At 41.2% G+C, this 25137-nt stretch overlaps 1 protein-coding gene across 4 annotated transcripts in view; it reads right to left on the bottom strand.

Moving 5' to 3' along the window:
* The window catches only part of ASAP1 (ArfGAP with SH3 domain, ankyrin repeat and PH domain 1), a 162605-nt gene that overhangs the window by 124407 nt on the left and 13061 nt on the right, over nt 1-25137 (bottom strand). For 3 of the 4 annotated variants that reach the window (XM_054189847.1, XM_054189850.1, XM_054189848.1), the window contains exons 2-3: nt 18618-18704; nt 7520-7649 (exon numbers count right to left, since the gene is read on the bottom strand). In XM_054189847.1, the coding sequence (XP_054045822.1) occupies nt 7520-7649; nt 18618-18676 (189 nt within the window). In that variant the 5' untranslated portion in view covers nt 18677-18704. Of the gene's footprint in view, nt 1-7519; nt 7650-8176; nt 8251-18617; nt 18705-25137 lie in introns of those variants that run through there. The other variant, XM_054189849.1, reaches the window with a different exon arrangement.

Raw genomic sequence — 25137 nt, 5'->3', positions numbered from 1 at the left:
CAGACCACGTCAAAGGCCTTGCAGTCCTACGGACTTTTACTTCACAGAAAGTTATCTCTATCATACTAGATTTTTAGGAAAAAGCAACAGAAGAAAAGACTTTATTGGTATCATAGGTATCTATTTCTGCACCAGAAAGACTTCTGTATTTCTCCTGATTGATAACAAACGTAACAAGAAGCATAAAACAAGTAAGGTCAAGATAGAGGTGGCTATTAAAAAGACACCCTCTGGCTTAACCATAGTAACAACCCAACTTCGGGCCTGTCCTTTCACCAGCGAGTGAAGGAGAAAAGGAGGCCGTGTGTGTGTCCATGTGCACATCTCTGTGTATGAAGGAGGAAATGGGAACCTGACACCATTTTGTTGCTTTTTCACAGCAGCATTAAAGGAAAAGTTTCCCATAATAACAAGCAAATCCACTGTCCTCAAAACCCCTGCTTGTCACAATGCTTATACAAAACCTCAGCGTTTAGCCCACTGGTATTGAAAACACAATATATATATAATGCAAATCAATACTGTCTCTTCAGAAATATAAAATAACTGTTTGCTGTACTTCTCAGCAGGCAGCGTACTTCCAGCTGTACTCCCTCAGGAAAGGAAACTCACGGTATTATCTCAGGAGTTTTCCTTCACACTCACCAATAAACTTTAGGCCTCTTGGCCAGTATCAGTCAAACCTGACAGAACAGTCTCTAAGAGAAGGACCACGGCACATGCTATTAACTATATTTCCTAGGAAATTTTTCAGAATCCAAAAATATATTATTGGTTTAGGGCACTTTTTTTTTTTTTTTTAGAACATGCTTATATTGCCTACTTTTGCACCTGAAACAATGCTGCTAATTAGCATTCTTGCCTCATGATTTTATTGCAAGGTACTATTCCATTAAAAGTAAGATATTACGATCTTTCTTACAGTTTTTCTCTGTAAATTTGTTTCACATCTGTTTTTAAAAAGTTATTAACAAACACCTTCATTCACATTGATACTAATCACAACAATAGTTACAAAAATTGAGTTTTACTTACTGGAGTGAGAAAAATAAAATCAATCAGTTGGTAAATCAACCAAACTAATTCTGTTCCGAATCATTCATTGGCAGTCTTCCAGTGACACCATGCTGGATTACAAACACGGTTTTGTGGGTTGTCCCCCTTTCTTTTTTGTTCAAACAACTTTTTCCCTTTTATTGCTTTTTAACTACAGAAGATACTTCCACAGAACTCCAATCTAAACGCTAAAACCAACTTTAAGTCATGTTACTTTAAGTGTCTCTCTCTCTCTCTCCTCCACCAGGGCCCAAGTTCCCATGAATACGTGGTACACACACTGTCAGGATTTATCTGAACCACACACTCAACAGAGTGCACCAAAGAGCACTTTCACAGTTCCCTAACTGATGAGCAGACATGAAGGAGCCTGTTGGGAGTTCAAAACAAGAAGCAGTACTTCTCTAAAAAACATGTGAGCTACCAAAAAGCAGTAAGTACTTTCAAAAATGTGTCCAAAATGAATACAAACTCTCAAAAGGCAGAGCTAATTACTCTGCCATGACTGAATCTTTGAGCTACCAGTGAATATTTTTTTGTTTTTTCTCACATCAGTCACATTTAGGTAAAAGGAGATTGCCTGCTTATTACAACCAAATGTTTCGACTGCTATCAAATGAAGGGTAAAACCAATTACATACTAAATGAATAAGTACTGTAGCATGCAAATGTAAAAGCATCCTCAACTGCGCTTTTGTGAAACATGCCATTGTAAATACAGGATATTGCTGTCAAGTCTCCTTCTTCATCACATTTTCAGTACCGTGATCACCCATGAGCTGTCACCACAGCCTCTGTATTTTAGAATGCTCACGTACCCATTCTTACGTCTTTGGCACAGTAAAACCAGAAACAATTATCCTATTTACTAGGTGAAGAAACTTTTCTTGTCTCGGTCTTTTAGGATGGTCTGCTACCAAAAGCATATTTCTTTGAAAACTGAAGATTGCTTGCGGTATGTTACGTAAGAACAAAGCTTAAGTACAAAGCTCTCTATGATGCAAGACTGCCTCTGACTGCCCTAAGTAACAGCTTACAAGGTTAGGAAAAGCTGGTTTTAACTCTATTGCTGCTGGACTCCCCTGGATTCCACACACCTCCCCCCACACCCCCACCTCCCCCAAAAGTCTATTTTAATTAAAAAAATAAAGAAGGATAAAGAATAGGATGCTACAATTTACCTGTTGTAATTATATAGAGGTGATACTTCAATGGAAATGGAGTGATAGAAACAACAGAAAAATTTCTTTCTCTTCCGACTCACACACAAAATAGATCTTACCAGTTTTCACAGTCCAGCCTAATGAACAGAGTCTGTAGGTATTGCCAACTGAAACAAAAAATTGATTTAGAATGCAAGTGCTCCTGTTCTCTTGCATGGTTTCACCTGCCTCCCTTGATAGAATACTTTGTCACTGGAAAAGGATCTTGTGATAGAAAAGCGTATGAAATCACTGTAGATGAACTGATTATATAGCAGTTTCAGTGCTACGCTAGTTTCTACAAAACCGTAAGTTGGAAAAACCCTTTCCCCTTACCCTTGTCCCAGAAGTCTTTCCCCCAGTAGAACAGGAAAAACTGACAGAAACTGAGGCATAAAAGGAAAGTTACAAACAGGAAACTGCGAAAAATGATCATATACAATACAATGTCAAAGAAAATTTTAAAAAGGCAAAGCAAAACCACCCCCATACTTGCCCCTTTCCCACCTCTAATCTTGATAAGCTTCCATGACACGATGAAGAACATCGAGAAATCTTCCCCTTTCAAGTTACATTAGATTATACCAGCCTTGCATTGAGAACAACAAAATTTACGTTAGGCTGAGTAGGAGCCAAACAGTCATTCTTTCACGGAAGTAGCACGCATCTGTTACAGGACCAGTCTAGACCAACAGACCTCTAAGCTCAAGCCGATCAGCACAGTGAGAAACAAAATGAGCAACAGTCATTGCAGGAATAGTGGTTTTGGGGCCTTTTTATTTAAAAAAAAAAAAAAAAAAAGAAAACATCTGCAGCCATAGTTCATTACACTCATTAGTTAAACATTTATTAAAAAAGGATGCACATGACAAGATCTAATTGTCAGAAAGCACTTTCTGAGTTTTCAACTTCTCATTGAAGAGCAAAAGAAAGGAATAAAGAACACTAACCATTAAAGATGCTCAAGTATTACAAAAGTATAACAGTAAAATAGGCATCGGAAACAACTGCAGCTATTCTTTATTGTATCATCAGCTTCCAACTGTCCCTTCTTATCCACCAGCCTGCCGAAGGGGAATTTAGACATTTAAGCTTAACCTCTATATCTCAAGACAGTCCTGCAAAACATCTGCTGCTTTAGGAGAAAGAGTCAGAACTGCGCGGTCATGATAACCGAGTTATCCCTGGAGTGCAAAGATGTCCTTTCAGCTGGAGCTGGGACACAGCGGAATGGTAATCAAGCCAGTCTTGTGGTGATCCCACATGTGCGCTACTTATTCTCAGAACAGATGTCATCATTCCCTAAAAATTCCAACTAGCTCACACAGTAATATCAACTCAAGGATTAAAATCAACTCTTCAAAATCTATTTGAGTAGCACAAATCATGGAGCTACTGGGGATATAAAAGCGTGTTTGGTAAGAACAAAGCAGAGGCTTTATTTTAAGACACTATACCAGTAATCTGTCTATACTATCTTAGGATTTAAACTTTTTTTTTTTAATTTAGAGTAATTAACCACCCATCTACATATGTAATAATCCACCTCGTCATATGAATATTATAAAAATCTTCTCCCAGTTTCATACAGAAATACGAAGTTTAATGTAACATGCTGAGGAAATCAACATGGAAAGGCCTACAGACTGCAAACTCTCTTAAACTAGACCTAGACTACAATATAATGGTTTTGTTCCCTCCCCTTGGAGATTGGAAAAAAAATAAAAATATCATTACTTTAGCAACACAATGAACCTTAAAATTTTTGTTTAATGAAGGCCATTAGATAACACTCATGGTCTAAAAAAAATTATGATTAAAAAAAATAATCTTGCAGTTCTTTATAACTACTATATAAGATGCCTAAGCCTGGCTACAAAGCTGACATGGTCTTTTTTTGTCTCATATGACCAGATGACAAAAAAAACATAATTTTTGTCTCTTGAGAGGAAAAAAAGGCTTGCAAATTTTCAAGATTCAGTAGTTTAAACAATGCAGCATGAAACCTTTCTAGTCAATAGACTGCTACATCGCAGCACATACTTACTATTTTCTCCTTTAATAATATTACAACATATATTTAAATAAAGGTTGTGGTTTGAATTATTTTTTTGGGGGGTGGAAAGGGGGGCATTGGTTTTGCCTTTTTTGCCTTTTTTGTTTTGTTTTGTTTAAAGTTACCCACAAACACTCAGAAGGCCTTTGGAGACTCTCTCCTAAGGTTCTGATCTTTTGAGGTATGTCTTTGTGTTTTGTTGGGCTTTCCACTAAAAGCTTACCAAATGAAATTCATCAGTCAGTAAAAATGCCTGCTCTGATTTTTCATCTGAAACTTGTCCCAAAATTGTATCTAACTGGATCCAAAGTCTCCTCTGAAAAGAATTTCAGTTGTAATAGGAAAAGAGTCACAACTAGGAGTGAACATATATCCATCCACCCAGTTGAACTACCTGCACTTCCACCGGAGAACAACCAAGTGAAAAAAAACAGCTATTGAATACACCATCTATTTTATTATTTCAGAAGACTTGTTAATTGTGATTAAGGAACAGTAATTTCATAACTCTGTAACGCCTTCATGGAACTACACAGACACACTCATAGTCTATTTCTTCTTTGTCACATTCTTTATGAAAATGTCGTTCCACTCTAACCACTGATCTGAGCTATGGTAGGAATTACGCCAGACTGAGACACTATGAAACAGACCGAACTTCTGTTCAAACTGTTTAATTTCCCTACCATTTCTGTTTAGGAAATAGTTCTAGTTCACAATCTCACTTAGAATAAAGAAAATAATTAGTTTATCCATAAACCAGCCTACAGTCACCAGTGTAGATGTAGGTCGCATTGAATTAAGTTAGCTTTAAAATAACGACCTAAGATACTTAAGGCTGCAGCGCCGTAACAGCACAGAGCTTGACCCTGCCTGCAAAAGCCCAGTGAAGGCTCCAACCCACATCCAACATATTACATCAAAAATCAAATGGCTGCAAGGATGGGATCACCCCCTTTGCCATAATACAGTGGGCTCAAAATTGAAGTTCAGGAGCTGCTTGAAGAGCTCTTCAGTCATCCATGATGCATGGACAATAGCAGCAGTAATAATGGCTACATAACAGCCACTTCAACCACTCAATTTCAATCCCCTGGTTCGAGTGAATCACAGCCTTAGGTAAGCAGATGTACAGAAACCAACCTAGCTTTAAAGCAGCAGCAGCAGAACTGTGTATGCAAGCTACAACTACAATAAAGACACACAGTCAAAGACTCTAATGGAGCACTTTGCCTGCCAGATTCCGACCATCTGCATTTCTTCATGCAAATTAATAAAAACAGATTTGGGGGAGTTGCAGATTTTTTTGCAGTACGTAACAGTAGAGCATAACAGCAGAGCATCTCGTTTCCCATCAAATAAAGCTTTCTTATATTTATAGATGATAAAACAATAATGCAAAACAAGTCAAGAATCAGTTTAAACTGCAAACAGTTTAAATAGGGCACAAAAAATAGTTATACAAACAAAAGAAATTCAAGAAATAGCAACACAAGCACTAGAAGCGCCCACTATTCTCTATTCCTCTGATTTATTGCTGTCAAACCAGACATAAAAACTTTGAAAATACACACAATCCACACAAATGGTGCAGAACACTGTGTATTTACATTCTATCTTTTGGTTTTCTTTGGACGGGCATTACCACACTCAGACTGTACTGATGTACCTCCCAAATCATTAAAGCATTATACTGTACTCTAACCCTAGAAGTCACCAGCGATGGCAGAATATATATTTTGACTTAACTCTATGAATGCTGTCATCTGTACTAACAAGAATACCAATGGCTGTACCTATTCCACATAGTTAAGACCAGGGGGCAGCAACACTGTCAAACACAAACCAAAACAGGTTGATTTCTGACAAATCTATAAGGAACCATGGCTTAGTTACATGAGAAAAAAGCAATTACAGTTATGGAAAAGTTACAGAAGTTAATCTAGGTTACATAACAAAAATAAAATACATAATTTTAAGTGCAAGCTTACAATCACTCTATTACCTAGTCAGTTACTGTAAACAATAGTGCTGTTAACATTTCAAACATAGACAGTTTTTCTACTAAGCCAATATTAACTAATTTTAATCCTCTGGAATCATATTTTCCACACCCAAGACTACCAGGAGAACGCCATGATTCAAATACTCTTTCCTTGCACACCAAATGCTTCACTTATGCCAACACATTCAACAAAATTAAAAAGAATCTATTACATCCATCTCCCAGATACGCGCTGGCTCCTGAAGAACCGACAAATACTTGATGAACTAAGTGTATAATCCAAAACAACAACAAACTGCGATCTATGAGACAATAGCAAAAAAACCGTCTTCTTTCAGTGTCATTATGCTAGTACCTTCAACCAAGCGCAGGGCAAGAGAAGAACTACACACTGTCTTGTTTTGAAGCCATTTGGAAGACATTTCCTCCTAACTGCTGACCTAGTCCATAGGAAATCAAACTGAAACCTCAAATAGGAAGCAGTGGACAGATATCCCACAGAAGCCAGCTCTGGAAGTTTACCTGTTTTCACACTCGCTATTTCTTGATAGTGAAGCAGGATAAACATTTAAATGATGCTCATAATAAGCACTAAAAAAAACCACCCAACACCGAGGCTTCAAGGTTGAGATGCTGACTGTATAGTCACTTCTGCTGCATTATTTTGCTCTCCTTCCACCACCAATTTTTGTTTCCATATTATTTTCCTCACTCCACATTCACCCCTTCCTCCCTACCTCATTTCTTAAACCAAGTCTCCCTTGGCAGGTTTCTGCAGTCAGAGTTCTGCGCGGACTTGATATAACGAGTGGCTGGGGAAAACCTCCGCTAATGCTCCCAAACAAAACTCAACCTTCATCTTCCCTCTAAAAATCCCAACATTCACACTTTTTTTTTTTCCCCCTACTGCAACAAACCGCCAACACCAAGAAGTACAACAGCAATATTAAAGTTCAGGCAACTGCTTTACGCACTAATCTTTAAGACGCCAGGGCAGGAAAGCTTTCTGTAACTAGCTCAACGCAAGAGCAAAGTCCCACAATTAAAAGACCAGATTACATGCATACCAATGCCTCTAGCTCCCGTGGATTTGGGCGGGTGGTACTGCCCCGTCCTCATGCTCTTTCTCAAAGAGAAAAAAAAAAAAATATATAAATGGGGGGAAAAAAAAGGGAGGGGGGCTGTATGTGTATGATTTACCTCTTCCAGCAGCGTGACCGTGTTTCTGCAGTTCTGCAGGCGGGTGGTGAAGCTGGAGGTGGTCGGGGAGTTGTAATCCTCTGTGGTCTCGGCGATGAACTCCGACACGGTGATCTGGTCCGGCATGATCCTACCCCACCGGTAAAGCCCAGGAGGAGCCCAGCACACAGAGCCGCGGGAGGGGAAGACAAGTTTTGGGGAGGAGGAGGTGAATAGAAGGTGGAGGGGGGGGGGGGGGGGGGAACCAGACAAGAAGAAATAGAAAAAAAAAAAAGGCAGAGGGAAGATGTTAACAGCCAGCAGAGACCCACAGCATCAAAGCCGCAGAGAGGGGCTGAGGCTTCGCCCTCGCCACCCAGCCTCTCCCCCGGCCGCCCCCTCCTCCTCCCGGGCAGGGGCTGAGGGGGGGAGAGGCCCCCCCACGCCACCGCTCGGCCCCGCCGGTGGGGAGCGCTGCCTCGGCTGATTGCGGCCCCCCGAAACGGCTGCGGGGAAGGGGCCGCCTCTGAGGAGCCCGGGGCCGCCTCTAAGGAGCCCGGCCCCGCCACCGGCGCTGAGGGGAGGGCGGGGAGCGGGGCCCGCCAGCCCCCACCCCGCCGGGCTCAGCCCCTTCCCCCCCCCCCCTTCCCTCACGCCTTAACCAAGTTGAGCACTAACTTGTGCAGGCTCCGGCTGCGCCCCCCGGCCGGGGGGAAGGATGGGGCGGGCCGGGGGTGGCCGGGGCTGGCGGGGAAGGGGGCGGGGGGGCTACCACCGCCGCCGCTGACAGTCGCCCGGTGACTGACACACGCTGCCCGGCACCCGCCCGCAGCCGTTACGTGGGGCCGAGGAGGAAGCGTTCCGCGCAGGCGCAGCCGCCCGCCTCCCCCCGCCCCCCCTCCGGCCCCGCCCCCCCATCCCCTCCCGCGCCTCTTTTTTATGGTGAAAAAAGCGCTTTTCTGGTGCGGGTGCTGGGTTCCACCGTCCCCAGCCGGCAGAGCGGCGGCAGGGACCCCCCCCTCCCCGGCCCGCTGTGCGTCCCCGCCTCAGTCGGCGGTGAAGGTGAACCCTGGTTTGGGGGTTTTTCACCCATTTTTAAGCCCATCGCAGGCAGCCGGAGCCCTTTCGCTTCAAGCGTTCTGCGATGTAAAGTGTGGAGATAGCATCGCTGATAAAGTCATCACTCTGGGTCCAGCTATATAGGTTTTTACCCTCCTTCTACTCAGGTAATTTTTAAGAAGTCCCAGTGACACCCTCGAAGCCGCTATTCCTGCTACGTGTTACTAATTCTGAGCCTTTTCAGAGAGGAGGGGAGGGTGATTTATTGCTCTGGAAATGGCTGGGTGGCAGAGCCTGCCCTGGTCCCTCGAGCAGCATCCCCTGAAACCCTTGTCGCATCCCTGGTACCCTCCTTTGTGGGCCTCGCAGCCCTGCATCCCCTCGCAAGCAGTGCTTCTGAGTAAGTTAAAATATCCTTTATCCCTTCCTGAATCGTGTAACTCTAGGAATTGACAGACAGCACTAATGAGTTAGGCTTTATACCCTTTTTTTTTTTTTTAAAGCTTAGATTTTGGGGCCCATATGTGCTTTCTAAAGAAGGTTAGGTCTCAGGAGGCTCAAGTAATTATGGTCATCTGCTGTTTCACTCTGATTTATTTAGTCGTACTCTGTGCTTTCCTTCTCTTTGTATTTGGGATTCTCTCCGCAAAAGCTGGGAAATTCAGGAAGGGTAAATATTCTCAAATCTGAACAATTGAAAATGAAGACTATTACATGGATATGTCCATGACGAAGGTTTTAGTGTTCTTTATATAAGGACCTACTCCTGTATACAATGCACTTAGGCTTTTAGATGGGTTTGTATGTAATTCTAATAAAATGCCTGTACAACTCAAAAATAGTTGAAAATATCAACAAAAGGCTGTGATGCCTGAGTAAGCATAAAAAAGGAGATACCTGATTGGTGTATACCCATAAAAAACAATCTGTATGCAGTTCTGCCAGCAAAAATATGACCAATACTCCTGAGACGTGGTCCTGCCTGAACATGTTTCTTTGATTTCATTGCCTTAGCAGAAGCCCTCCATATGGCCATGTGATTGCTGCTGCTGCTGCTGCTGCTGCTGCTGCTTCACGTGATCTGGCTTTCCGGCACAAAGGCTCCAGGCTCGTACAGATGATTGTTAAACGTCATGAGACTCTGAAAGGTAGAGTAGGCAAGAGAAGGAGGAGGAGGAAGCCAAGAAAAGAACCATGTGGGAGTTGCACTGCAAAATGGATTTGGGCAGGAAAAAAAAAAAAAAGAAAAAAAGCACTGAAGAAGCAACTGAAGGGGTAGGAAGAAAATCAATTGAGGATCGTATTCGTTAAGAGCAGTGGAGGAGGAAGAGAGATCAAGAAGATAAAAATGGCTGGTGGCATCAAAAGCAGTATGGAAAGGAGGGCGAAGAACTGTCTGGGCGTTTGGGCCACAGAAGAGTTCTTCCTAGTATCAAAAAGAGCTGTGTCGGTGTGCCAAGCCTGCATGGAAAGGGATGGGTGAGGGGCTGGGATACGGCCCCAGGGCCAAGCAGAACCTCTGTGGTCATCCCCTGTAATTTCCTGCAGAACATCGATCACGGGCTGTCACACAGCCGCTCCTGAGCCAGACCCAGGGTCTGGGGGTCAGCTGCCGTGCTCACGTTGGAAGGAGGTCTGGTCCCTCTCTGGCAGATTTCAAGTGAGAATAAATCCATCACACCAAACTGGTTTAATTAATTGAGTACTCTCACTGTTAAAGTTGAATTGTTCGTCTTCAGGCTGAGCTTATTGAGCTTGAGCACTGGTCTCTGATTGTAAAATAACTTCATCTGCTATCCTAAACAAATCCTACCCCAAAAAGTGTGCACAAATCTGGACATATTGCTACAGACATAATTTCTTTAATGCTATTTAGAGAAAATTTAAACTGCAGGATTGAAGAGCGTGTTCAACAAAGGGAGGAGGCAGGCCAGGGAAACTGGGGCAGTGAAGAGAGGCAGAAATAAAGGCATAGCAGAGAGTAGCAGTAGCTGAGCTTCTGTGTCTCCTCACCAGGAAAAAAAAAAAAGATCTTTTAAAATGAAATAGTAAATAAATGAAAAATAGAATGAATGCAGGAGAATACTGGGAAATAAAGAGAACAACATAAGGCCTAAAGATAAAAAAAGGAAGATCAATAGCTACCAATCATAATTGCCTATTAGTCTGGGTTTTTGACATTTATGGAATTGTTAACTCTATTAAAAGAGAATATGGTGCTCAGTTCTGCTGCTTCGAAGCAGCATTTCCTCTTCCCCTATACGAATGCTAGTAGAGCAAATAGCCCTATGGGCATGGCCTCTTTAGGCTTGGATTATCTTCACTTCAACTCACTGGAAGCAAGATTAGTTAGTTAATATGATGTTAATAAAAAACAAATCATCCAATTTGCCTGTAAAAAAAGTGCTTACGTTTAAACTACTCAAATTATATAACTGTTTCAGATAGATAGCTTTTAGTGGATTTCAGATTTAACCATGTTTCCTGTTTTGAATTGCAATCGGTATCTGAGATTCGCTTCTAAATGTGTAAGATGCACCTCTCTATAAATTGTCACTAACTGAAATCACTGTTTCACTTCACAAATGCCAAAGAATAATCAGCAGAGTGTGAAAGTTATATTTTACGGCGTCTGCTCTACCGCTATCTTCGTCTGCGCGAGATCCTGGGGGAGGCTGTGCCACAGCCTTTTTCTCATGTAAGGCTTGCCAGTAGAAGTTACGCTTATCTCACTCCTGGTATTCTGATGTGAAATGCATCTCCATGGCCATCCTGGGACGAGCTAGCACAGGCGAGGAGGGACCCAGCAGCCCTGGAAAGCGCACTCCTTACTGATGGTGCATCACAGTCAAGGAAGTTGTGCTCTCTTGCCATCCCACCCAGTGATTCAGTCTACAAATCCATTTTGTTCCCTGGCCTTTTTAACTGTGAGTGCCAACAGGAGAGTTAATTACAGCAAACTGATAATACTTCTGCTCTATTGGTGATAGTGCTTAGGGAGAGGCTAAGGAACATAGCAACGACAGCACAAACTGCTAATACAGGTGTTTTGCAATTAGCTGAATATTAACTATGGCATTTTTCATTTCATAGTACTCCAGTCATGTTTAGATTGAGATCATCAGTTCATTCACAAGACCTGAGCTGTAGTCATCAGGTGATGATGACTATTGTCATTGCTGTGAACTTTCAAACATTACAGATATGTGCCAGGGGTGAAGAGCTATGTTGCACTTGCATAGCTCCCCGTGTCGTCAACGCAATTAACTGTTGAAAGTGCACAGCAGTGAGGTAGGGAACAGCAAGATTATCTTTCCACTATAGATAAGGAGACAGATACAGGAGGCTGTGGCCCTGCTGAACAAAAGCAGGGCTGTCTTTTTGCTGTCTACCTTTAGTCATGCAAAGTCAGCTCTTCACGGTATCAACCCTTCAGCTGTGGGGAAGCCGGTCGTGGGTCTCCCATGGGTTATGATTACGTTGCCCACAGCGAGCAGCCCCGAGGCCACCCCCACGGCCACCTTTGCCTGCTGCACAGGTAGTGAGCTCACAAATACAAACTCCGCTGTGGTTGCTGCTTGGGTTTTGGAGACAAGCTTGACCCAGGTCCCTGGCTGTGTACCAAATACGCTGCCAAGCATGCTCAGACAAGCTGCCTCCAGGGCCGTTCGCAACCTGTCAGTGCGGTGGCGAAGTGAGTTGTTAGCTGAAGAAGGAAATCACCCTGCACGTGGCTACTGTGCAGATGACTCCTCTTGATTAGTACAGACGTAGTCACGCCAGCATCTCACATGGCAAATTTGGGTTTTTTTTCTGCCCAAGTATGAAAGAGATGATGCCGCTTTGCAAACAAGAGTTTACACCTACACTCATTTCTTTACTTTGAAGGTTCCCATCTTGGCTATTACTGCTGGTAAAAGTGGTGTAGATCAGCCATTAGCATTTAATTAAAACATCAAATCATTGAAATACACATGCTTTTGTTAGTAAACTGTATAGTTGCTCTTTTTGTGCTACTTAGCATCTTCACAAACATGGGGAGTATCACCAGCTCAGCAGCAAATAGCAACAGAACTAGTGGCGTGCTAAAACTCATCAGGAAAATATCCTTAGGCTATGCTGCTCCACTACACTGCTATTGTGAATAAATTTGTGGTTTGGTGTTATATTCATCCATTTCAGCTAAACACAGCAGTCAGCATTACTTCCCATCCTCCTTCCTATCCCAGCTCGCTGTACGGGATCGCTCTATGGCATAAGGCAGCCGTGGCATTTGATCCCCGATACAGTTGGTTCGAGATTCCCTGAGAAAACGTTTATATGGTAAATTGCTGTTGCTACATTTGTATAATTTCATTTTCAGATAACTTCTGGCAGAATTAATGGGAAATGCTTATTTGAATTCATGGCCATAAGTACTGGAATATCTGCTAATATTTCTGCACATCACTCTTCTCATTTGAGTTGAACGTTGGACTTAGGGGATAAAAGCGGCTTCAAATCAACAAGAATCTCAGCAGGGTGAGTTTGGCTTTTGGTTTGGGAGTATCTCATGTGCTAAAACTCAGTAAACTTTTTTTGTTGATGGCACTCCCATAGTTTTGTTTTGAAAAACAAAACCACCCTGTTTATGTAAGGACACGTAAGATCAACACTTTGTACTTCAGCAGGAAATGTTTAGTCAGGAGGAGTTTCACCTCCTGGAGCAGAGTCCTCTCCGAGGACAGTCCTATCTGCTGGCTGAGCCTTGTACGAAATGTAACAACTATGTATTTTAACCTGCAGCATGTTTACACATTTAATATCACACAAGTGCATGATGTACTCACAGGAAAAGGCAAAGTCTATTTTAAACATTGAAGCCTACATCACGCGTTGTGACTGGTGCTAATTTGCTTGAAGGGAACTTAACATGGTAAACTGCAAAGTGTTTCTGCTTGAGAAAGAAGGCTGTTGAATTTGACATTTGCAAACAGACCTTTCAAATGATCGTGTAATTGGGACAGAATAGTCAGGTAACTTTCCAGTCAAAGAAAAATATTCTTGTCTAAATTGTATTGCTGTATATGCAGAAAACCAAAATCCAGATGCAGCAAATATGCTGCTTGCAATTCTGTATTTTTAAGCGACAGTATCTACCAGTATGGCTTTTGGACTACATGAGCTGCATCAACAATTTTTGTTGCTGCTGGGACTGTTTTGAATACAAGGATCAGCTGATTTCAATTTTAATACTGGCATCTCTGAGCATTTGTCTTCATTTGGTATTTAAAATTAGATAAGAAAACATAAGCAACTGTCTCAGAAACTGCAGTATAAGTTTAAAAGCCCTTTACGACTATCAATAGTAGCTTAAACAAAAGGTTCTTTTTGCATTCTTTCAATATTAATACGATAGCAAAAAGAGAACCCATTGTGTTCTCATTGTAAATGACATTTTGGTAACATTAAGATCCTGCATTTTTAACGCTATATGTACCAAACAAAAAAGATTAAACCAAAACCTCGGAAACATTCCACTGAATGATATATTTTGCATCTTATTTACTCGAATGTCCTGTGCAAGTAGCTTGACTGAACGATAGGAGAGCTCAAATAGCCATCTCAAAGGACAGCTGAAAATAACAGCACTGAAAATGAAGTGCAGCATTGAGTTTCACAAGATTAAGCTGACTAATCTGCTGATTCAGTTTTGCCTTTGTTTTTTGGTTTTGTCATGCAAGATCAAGAGTCATGCAGACAAACACGTAATGGCATTCCAGGCTCACAGTAACAACAACAAGCAACGAGCTGTTCCCCTGCAACCTCTGCATCCTCCAGAGAGAAAAACAGCAAAATGCTCACAAGCAGCAAGAGGCAGCAGGCTAAGGACAGGGAAGGCATGCTCTTTTTTTAATTATTTTTATTTTTTTTATTGCAGGTATGCTGAATTTGGTATTTTAATTGCATGGAGGTTTATTGTTAGAGATGCTCATTTAAGAAACCTTACTTCAATTCATAGAAAATGTAATACTGCGTGTGTTGTGAGAGAGCAAATTCAAATAGAGCCCTTACAACAGCTACAAAATATAAAACCCCAGCAGTATATTCTTCTGTAAGGACCGTATTTTGGAGAGTCCAAAGATGTCAAACTCTTATGAGTGCTGATGGGTAGGAAAACTGTCAGTGGAGCCTCTGGCAAATTTAACCCTTGCCTGTGGTGCAAATGGGAGCCTGCTCACTGCTCTTGGAGACAGTCATGTAAGGCCTGCCGACCCCACCAGAGCTGCTCTCCCAGCAGCACCCACCAACACCATGTTGGTGAGGGGGAGGACCAGCACGGCGGAAACTTGTGCGTGGTTATCCCTGCACTGCTGACTCCAACCAAATCCTTGGAGGACATTGAGATTCTGGAGCGAGTCCAGAGAAGGGCAATGAAGCTGGTGAGAGGTCTGGAGAACAAGTCTTATGAGAAGTAGCTGGGGGAACTGGGGGTGTTCAGCCTGGAAAAAAGGAGGCTGAGGGGAGACCTTATCGCTCTCTACAACTACCTGAAAGGAGGGTGTAGACAGATGGAGTCAGTCTCTTCTCCCAATTAACAGGTGATAGGACAAGAGGAAATGGCCTCATGTTGCACCAGGGGAGGTTTAGACTGGATATTAAGAAAAAATTCTTCACCAAAAGGGTTGTCAAGCATTGGAACAGGCTGCCCAGGGAAGTGATTGAGTCACCATCGCTGGAGGTATTTAAAAGACATGTAGATGTGGTGCTGAGGGACATGGTTTAGTGGTGGTTTTGGCAATGTTATGTTGATGGTTGGACTCGATGATCATGAAGGTCCCTTCCAACCTAGATGAATCTATGATTCTATGACTGTTGGGAAGGGCACAGCAGACACGTCAGCATAAGAGCAGGCCACACTAGCAGAATTGCAAAGAGCAAGACAAAGCCAATATATCATGAAGGGGTATTCTGTGATTGAAACAAGAGAAATAAGAGTCCTTCCCAAACAGGAATCATAATCATAGTGGCTGGTTTTGTTTTTTTTTTTTAATATGAGAAATAGCAGTGACTAAAATCCGAGAGTGATACTGCAGAAATGAACATGTTGCAGGGCAGCTGGCGTAGCAAGCTCTCCAAAATAAAAAGAGGATGAAATAAAGCCTCAACCCATACTGCAAACATTTCAATATTTTCTCTTTCCCTCTGGAAACGATATGGCTGTGTCATTATCCAGGCATATCTCTGGTTCTACCTAAGCTGCTAAATGTATGCTGATGGCAGCATGCGTCTTGCCTGCAGTAAAACTGGAGGTTCAGGCCAAAATGAACCTGGGAAGCAGTTTGAGAATGAAATAAAGGCTCTGTAGACCTTGGATCATGTCATTGAGCTGCCACTCACAGCTGTGACATGGCATTTGATCTCTGTGTGCATCGTTTCTCTATCTGTGGAATTCAGACAACTACATTTATTTTTCTGGGCTAAAGCACGCTGGGCTTTTCCAGCTGAGTGGTGTTATATCAGGACTAAGTATTTGTATTATACATTTTATTGTAGGAGTTTCAAAAAAAATAGCTGAAGGATGAGAAGGGCTCTCAGGCCAAATGACTTCATCAGCATTTTATTGGATAGACAAAAAGGATTGGCAGGTACATGAAAAGGTTGCTTTCTACTAGTTGTTCGTGATGTGAAAATATAAAGCAGAGAGATCTGGTTTTGTGAGGGTTTTCTTCCCTCTGTATTATGAATTTATTAGCATTAGAGCAGTATTTAGTGGAAGAAGTGGGACCACGACCCCATCACATTAAACAGATACGCAGAAGTCTTTTGTAGCTTTTTGCAAGCTTTTCTAAGACACAGCTTGCAGACATGCACGGGTATGGGCCCACAGAGTTGAAGTTCAAAAGCTGGTTTATAGTGTTTACTGACCGTACTTCATTTCTTAATTTCCTAAAGAGCATCTCGTAAGAGAAATGCTGGAAATAAATCTGCAGATGTTGGATGTTATAAAAAAGGCCTTTGCAACCGCTGAACTCACTAGCACTTTTGCATTTCCTTTATATAAGCCTCTATTTCCAAGGATGCATCGCTTGGCCAGACTCTAAACTTGAACTTAGCATAGGAAATTTTCAATTCAGGAGTGATATCTTTTGGGGTTTTGTGGGGTTTTTTGTGTGGTTGGTTTTTTTGTTTGGTTTTTTTGTTTGCTTTTTAATTAAGGAGATCAATAGGTTGGAAAATACATAAGACCTGAAGTAATTTGAGGCATATCTGCTTTAAATGCTCAAAGGCTTGTCATCAAGCAAAAATTACTCATGTTTAAAATTAGGGTCTGAATGTTTTATTAAAGTAGACATTTGAATGTTGTAGTTGTGGGGTTCTGTTAAAACCCAGGATGGCAGACAACCACCTGGAAGCTTTTGGAAACTGATCTTGCTGTGTGGACCTAGTCTCTGTTGGGTCAGTGTTCATGTGGTGCTAAATGAAATAAAGAACTTCAGAATTTCAGTCTACAAGTTCATCCCAGCAGCCTCTCTCTCTGATTACTCATTTGCTTCTACTTTTAACCACTGAAATTGAGCTTGCTGCTTCCTAAGATAGCTGGCTCTCCCTTGACTACGGTAGCGGGTGATTATCTGCTCATCTGTCCTGCCTCATATGATTTTTTTAATGCATTGCTGATCCAAGCAATTCTGAAAGGGGGGCAGGAAAGGTATCCAAATTCTTCATCTCCTAGAAGTTTTGTGGGAAAATAAAAATGGGCAGAGGGAAAAGATGTTTGTTGCCCCTATGGATAGAAAAGGCTCACCCTCATCTTGGTCTTTATCAAGATAATCGATGTAGGAGAAAGATCCTGTTAAGTGTCCCAATCATGGGAAGAGTTTCACTGATGGTTTGTACCTCCTCAGGAGCTGCAGTCAAGACACAAATCCGTAGGAAATCAGGCTTCATTAATTTCAGTGACCCTGCCACTACTTATTTGCTTGTTGGTGGTTGTTTTTTTATTTTATTCCTCCAAGAAAATCTAGGAGCAGTAGGACATAAAAACTTAAGTGCTGTTTCAAAATCAAATAGGAATATCCAGCTTAATAGCTTCATACTTTTCAAAAGATGATTGTTTGAGTCTTGCTTATTTATTGTCTTGCTTATTTAAGGCATCATGGACTTAAAAAGGAAAAATATGTGTAGCCGTGTGACAAAGCAAATGCACCAAAGGAGTATTTATTCGGTTTTCAGAAGATCAGCAGCAGTGATTCACCCCTCTTGGCTGGGCTGGAGTGCAATATGGTCCACTGTTTCCCTCAGGGAAGAAGAAAAGATGAAAGTCCCACACTGCTGCGATGGCCACGCAGGGAGCAGTGACCTGTGCCAGGATAGCTCCAGCTAGTGCACCAGGTACAAAGAAAACTTCAGCCTTAACCATCAATGTTGTTGTTGTAGGGGGTTCAAGTCAGGCAATCCAAATGTAGCTTTTAGCGGTTCAATGAAACACAGCAAAAACTTTAAAACAAGAGCGCTCACCATCCAGAGACTGAATAAACAAAAGCATATTTAGACAACTGTGTGCTATTCAGCACTTTACATCACGAGAAGAAGAGAGGCCCTCCTCTTTCAAGCCCCCGCACAAATCTTGCCATAGATTTTTCAGGCTGATCTCAGAGATTTGTTGTTTTCAAAGTTAAAACAACATCAGTTAGCAGATATAGATGAGTTGAAAGGAGTTACAAAAATGTCCTTTATATACCCTGCCCCCCTTATCCAGCTTTGAAATCTATGAAAGCAAAGCAAAATATATAATAAATGTTAGTGTTTGTTTCAGTACTTGCTCAGATGATCAGTGTTTTGTAAGGATTTACTGATTTATTGGAATTTTTGATCCTTGCAAGGGTCAATAGGTTAGACCTTTCTGAAAAACACCCACTGGAGTAATGTCCAAAGTGTCATTAAGCAAAGAAAAAACCAACTGGCAGGTGTTGCAATTGATAAAACCAATTTGTTTTAGGCTCATTTTTCATAGATTCTGGTCTGCTTTTTACTCTTTAAACTGGTTATTTATATTTATGTCTTTCTTCTTTCTTACCGATTCCATAGTGAATCTCTTGAAGAAAAACTTGAAAGCCTGGAAGCTGAAGATCTCATGTCTCATCTGTCACGACCAGAAACCTACCTAGATGAGGAGAAAAGATCAAGTAAGTAAAACTGACTGAAGCTATGGGACCGACAAGATCACTTATTCAAACAGGCAGTTTGAAAAAAAGTCTATTAATTCTTCAGTGGTGGCAATTTATCACACCTTCTTTGATTACAGCATTTGATATTGTGAATTTTATTGTGGTAAACAGATCCATTAGAAATCCCCTGAACATAACACCTTGTTAAAAATTGCTACACAAGGGCTTCATTTAGCTGACTGGGAAAGCTCTTGGTCTAACTCCATGTGGCAACTACTCACTCAGCTGCACCGAGCGCAGAGCTGGTCACGTCACCTGTCCAAGTTGTCTGACGCTTCAGAAGACCCTGCTTTCAGAGATAACTTCAGTCTAACCATTCAGGCTGAAAAATTCCTTGTCAGGTGTATGCACCAGACTGATCTTTTTTGGAAGATGGAGATACGATTTGAAGGATAAAGAGACTGGGAGCAAGAAGTGGCCTGATGGGGGGGAATCCTGCATGTAGGAGAGGGGAGGAGGGTGTGGGGAGATGGTCATACCAGGACATGGACAAGTGGTTTGACAGTTGTTCATCAGCCTTCTCCACCATTATATTGCATGCTATTTCCAGGTTAAGACTTGTGTTGCAGGAGGGAAAGGAAGGTGATGGAGACGCTGCAGAGCCTCTGGAGGAGGTGGGTAGGAGCAGGACATACCTTTCACTTTGAGACTTGCTGGGCTGATCTCCATGGTGGGTCCAAAGGGACAAGGTGGAAAAAGATCGACCAGGGCTTGGGGCTATATATTGGTCCTGGGAAGGAGAAGACTACCCAGAAGCCATTGCCTTTAAAAATGAGGTGGTAAAGCAAGGAGGCTGGGACAAGCCTCATGAGACAGACAGATGTGGACTGGGTAGGCTGGCAGAACGGGAGACATGACATAAGGATGAGACTGGGATCAAACAGAAGGGCCAAGGCAGATGGAGAGCACATGGGAGGCCATCACATCCTTTGCTTAGCTAGTCCACCTGTTTCCTTTTGAGCGCACCACTTGATTCCATAAGGAAAAGCACATCTCCTCCTCTATGACTCTTTTTTTTTTTACCTTCTCTCTAGCAGAAGTCTTGTTACACTGTTGACCTATTTCACCAGAGACTGCTGTAGTTTGTTTATGGGTTTTGTCCTGTTTGTTTTATGTTTCCAAATATGTCATGTGGGTCTGGGGGTTTGCCAACCCTTAACATTAAAAATAACATAGAAAAATCCCTGTCTCCAAGACACATGGGATTTAATTAAAAATTGCAACATGAAAGTTTTTGGATGGGATATTATTATATCTCTTTTCCCTTCTGTTTCTGAGCCTTCAGGATACTTTCAAGTTATGTTGTCAAGAGCCCTCTTGCCATTAGGAGGGCTAGACATCTCTTTAACCAGCAGATTTCAGTTTTTTTCATACTGTCTGGAAAGGATCTGAGATTCTACCAGGTATGCCACCAGCTGGGCAGGATGGGAGAAGAAATGGTTAAGGTCTCTGTCCCTAAGGAAGAGGTGCGTCCTTTGATATGAAGGCAAGGGTGTAATAGGAGAAGTATCTACCTTAAACCAAGAATATTATGCTTGAATATTATGCTACGTGCAGGAAAAAGGTGTTAGAAGAGGACCTGGGTGCTACACTGGTGTTTGTGGGCTGGGAAAGTCTTCTACCAGCAGACAAACAAGTACCACAGTCTTAAAGCAACTGGCAACCCTGGATCTGGCACAACCCATGATGACATGTCTGCTTGTTGTTTAACTTTACAACACATCTGTTCCTTTTAATGATATTATCCATCTCCTTAGGCAAAACAGTCACCTTCATGATTATAGTTTTATGCTATTCAAATCAAAGCAATGTTAGTTTAAAAATTAAAAAAATGTATAATGGCTCATTGCTTTCTAAATCAAATGCTGACCTAAGTTCACAAGTAACTGATCTACATTAGATTATGTTTAGAATTGATGGTAATTTATTTTTCGTAAGTCCAAAAAGTCACAGAATCTCCTTGCATCTGCTACAATAAGCTACTGAATATTATTTAATTACCCACGTGCTATAGGCAGCGTTACCAGCACTTGTAGTTAGATCTCAGTGTTACAGGATGATTATCCTGAGCTAGTTGAAGATGTCCCTGCTCGTTGCAGGGGAGTTGGATCAGGTGGCCTTTAAAGGTCCCTTCGAACCTAAACCATTCTATGATTCTATGATTCTACGATTCTATGATTCTATGATTCTACAATTCTATGATTCTATTCCCTTTCTAGGTCTCCTATTCATTTACAGAAAAATATTTATAAAGAAATCTAGGTGGTTGATGTTATCAGGATTGATTAATGACAAACAACACTGTGAAGGAGACATATGTGGCTTGCCTAGAGAGATGATGCTCCACTAGTGATGAAGATGCTCATGTTGGTTCAACACACTGTCTCGGTGACCTTGAACAAGTTATTAGAGCAATGTTCAGATGGCAAATTCCAAAGTTGTCACGCCCATGCAAGTGTTTTGTCTGGATAAAGAGTCTTTCGAGGCTAAATACAGCTTTTATGAAGCTCTTAACCCAAGGACGTTAGTAGAATTTGGACTGTGTCAAGATAGCATCTGTTTCTCACCCCAAAAAAAAGAAAAAGAGTGCTTCCCAACTGTCCTTGGCAATGTGAAGGTAACACTATCAGATTTATGTAAAGTCCTTATACATGACAGTATGTGAGTGGGAGCAAGAAGTGAATAGGAAATATAAAACCTGAGAACAGATAGAGAACAATGCCAACCTGGGTAAATATGATTGCTTTTTACCTAGGGACACCTACACCTGAAAAGAGAAAGAAAAGTTGGGGCTTAAGTAAGAGAAAGTGGCCCAGCTGAGAATAGGTGACATTAATGGCAGCTGGGTGACAATTTAATATAATACAATAATACAATAGCAAATTCTATTAGTCCTCAGATGAGGAAAGCGTTTGTTCTTGTGCCTGATTATGAATATGCACAATCTTATTGAATTAATTGGTACAGTCTAAGTGCTTGACTAATCCTAGCTCTTAACTAATAAGTATAATGAGTAGACTCTCTATATTTTTAAGCTTTTAGAACTGGTTAAATAGTGTGGAAAACCAATGGATTCTCAGGAACGGAATATAAAAATTGGCAATATATTGGATAATAGTCAAGAAGAAAATCTTATGCAGGGATTTTGCAGAGGAGAGGAAAAGGTCAGGAAGTATTTTTACACACTTTAATTACCTGCATTTGATATCGGTTAAACTGTGTGATTTCACGTGTAAGTCATTTAGTGACCTATTTTGGATTGCTTTTTATTTTGGAGGATTTTTTTTTCCTGCCATAATAGAATACACAACCTGAAGAGAAATAACATATATTTATATTTTGCATGTCTAATGAATATTTTAGGACAAATATTAACCAGCCAGTTTTCCTGTATGCTTGAACTGGATTTAACCTAACTAGAAAAACTCAAACAAGCAAAAGTTAATATTGTTTCTACAGTCACTGATGTAACAATAATAGTAGTTGTACACCACCATGCTGAAAATCAGCTCCCTTTATGTCCAAACAATAGCGTGAATCACAGAATTCTGACCTTGATATACAAATGTGATCATGTAGTAATTATAGCTCTTGTGCTTTCAGTATAAACAGACTACTTCATCTGGAAATGCTGTAGGGTACTGCTTCATTCTGCAATTTACAGCTAATGACTGAGCAGAAAGCTTTTATATCCCAAGAAGTTTTAAAATAAAGCAGGTAGAAAAAATCCTTTTTTCCTGCAAATGAAAAAATTAAGCTGATTATTTGAACTACAGAGAATCAAATCATTGCTCTGTTCCATTGAAAAGCATATCTTACAAATTTAAAGATTGTCTTCATAATCACGTTTTGCAAAGGATATTGAAGCTATTTTCATGGGCAAAATATAGAATTAAATTACTCAGTCCATGTGATAACTGACATGTTCTTGAACAACTGTGAGATTAAAGAAAATATCTTTCATTTCGTGCCAAAATATGCTTGTTCTGTTTGTGTCGTGTTGGTATCATCCAAACAGGATGTGACAAACATATGTTCTTTGGCTTCGTCCTAATCCATGATTTGGATAACACTATTAGAATGTGGTCTAACAAACTTCACTGAAGCAAATCCAAGGATATGTGTCAGTGAACAAGTCACCTCAGACTTGATTTTATTATGTCCTAAGCAACAGAAGCTCCGCCCTGACCTCATACATTAGCTGTACGTGTTTTCAGTGCTTCCATAAAAATACACCATGAAAATACTAGCATGCTTATAGGCACGACCTGAATCTTGAAAGAAGTAAGAATGGAAAAGTCATCACTGAATTGCACTAACCCAGCACAGAGCCCAGGAGTGACCCTGAGGAGCTGACTGACATCCTCTTGATGATGAGTCCCTATTTATAATGGTTTCTGAGAAATGTCAATTGCTCGGTTTTTAATCTATTAAATAATTACAGTGATGACTTTAGATAACTCTAATTTCTTAATCAAAATGTTGTTCCATGCCAGAAGTTCTAGCAAAGTTCATAAGTATTACATCAATAGTAGAGATTTTTTTGTTTCAGGAAAACTTAAAACCTAAAAAAATATCAAGATACCTTTCTTGAAATAAAATGTGTTTTCCTTAATTCTGTCCTGATTGGCATGAATTGCATTACTTTTCTCTGATTCGTTATGAATAGTGCCTGGAATTAGCCATTCTAGTGTTTTACACTGGATTGATGTCAGGCTGAGAGGGTTATTAATCCTCAGGTCATTCCACTGAACTTTTAAATATATTGGCAAAGTATGGGCTTTCTTCCATTCATTTTGAAATACTCACGTGTTTGAATATGCATGGAAAATGAACTTAAAAATTCAGATAGTTTCTTGGATAGTACTCTTAGAAATAACAACTGACTAAAAAAGAACTGACTAAAAAAATCTCCTAGTTTTAGGAGATGGCGTTACTGTTAGAATGGAATTTAGTTCTCCACGCTCATCTGATGATATGATCATTGTACGATTATGAAACGATGATAGGATATTTGGGCTGTGCAAGTGCTATAGAAGAGTTGCACTGGGCAGCTTAAATCTGTTTTAGGAATTCGTGCTGCAAAAGATGATAATTCTAGAGACTCAGCAGTTTTGTAATGTATCACCACTGTTGGTGTACGATGTTAGAACACATTGCTATAGAGGGCCAGAGGGCTTAAGTGTATTTGTTAGGTAATTTTCTGCAGTCTCATTCAAAGGTGAATTTTCTTTAAGACTCAGGTACATGACAAAGAGATTTGTGTAAGCATTAGACTGAAGGACTCTCTAGTCTTCGAAGCCTGTCTTTTGTTATTTTTCTAAGGGCTTCAGGATGATGGTATTGTGACTTAAATCTCCTTGGATCCACTTGAGTGACCTTTTTATCACTTCCAACTACATCCATGGGCTGTTTCTTGGGCTCAGGGAAGAATTTTCATTTTCTGGAGGCCGCAGCTAATCAGAGTGTCTGCTGCCCGGCCTCAGACCTCTGCAGAGCTTTCACTGATCTTCTCAAGGGTATTTTTTTGTATTTGATGACAAGGCTGCCATCCACAGTCCAGGATTTTGGGTTACTTACAATCCATTTCTGAAGACTGTGAGGGGCCAATAACACATGAGAGGGTTTCCCGCCTTCTCTGTAAGGTTAGTCACTGCTTAATTATTTACTCAGTACGTAGTCTATAGCAAAATAGCCTGTACACAGTATATGGATAATAGATTAATAATATAATCTGAATGCAACATCAAGTCCTCTTGTCACTGCCCCTACTCGTTCTAAATAGCCGCTGATCGTGGGTTGAATTCAATATCAGGTGTTTGCTGGATGTATTTTAAGGAAGGAATCATTATAAAAATTATAAACAAAACCTGGTGTAGCTGTGTTGAAGATCAACTTGTCCCTGCCCGAAAAGTCGGGTGCATCTGAACTTTCCATGTCCTTCCTACCGCAGCTTTTCTACCCTGTGTTGGCAGCTCTCAAGCAAAGCAAGCGGCACGCCTCCTGCTTCCAGCCCTCATTGATTAGTCAGGCACAAATAAGGTCTTGCATTGTCCTTGTGTCTGAACACCTCACAGAAGTTAATGACTATATTTCATATATATTTGTAGGATGAATATATACCCTTGTGATCAAAGCCTGGCTCTGTACGTGGCTTCTGCCACGAACCGGAGCCCGATGTGCTCATCTGCAGTCTGATGTCTCGAGTACAGAGCCAGACTTTGATCACAAGGATGACTCCACGGCGCCTTCTGCCAACCCCTCTTGTCTTGGTACCGCTCTGCCCTTCAAAGTGCAGTGTTTTTCATGCCCTCCCCTTCAACGTGCGCCAAGCAGTACCACTCTCCTACTTAGAAGCCCTGTGAAAAT

Source organism: Rissa tridactyla, chromosome 2, assembly GCF_028500815.1.
Source record: "Rissa tridactyla isolate bRisTri1 chromosome 2, bRisTri1.patW.cur.20221130, whole genome shotgun sequence".
In the NCBI taxonomy this organism is placed as follows: Eukaryota; Metazoa; Chordata; class Aves; order Charadriiformes; family Laridae; genus Rissa; species Rissa tridactyla.
Note: the sequence above shows the minus strand (reverse complement) of the source record. Positions and strands in the feature narration are given on the sequence as shown.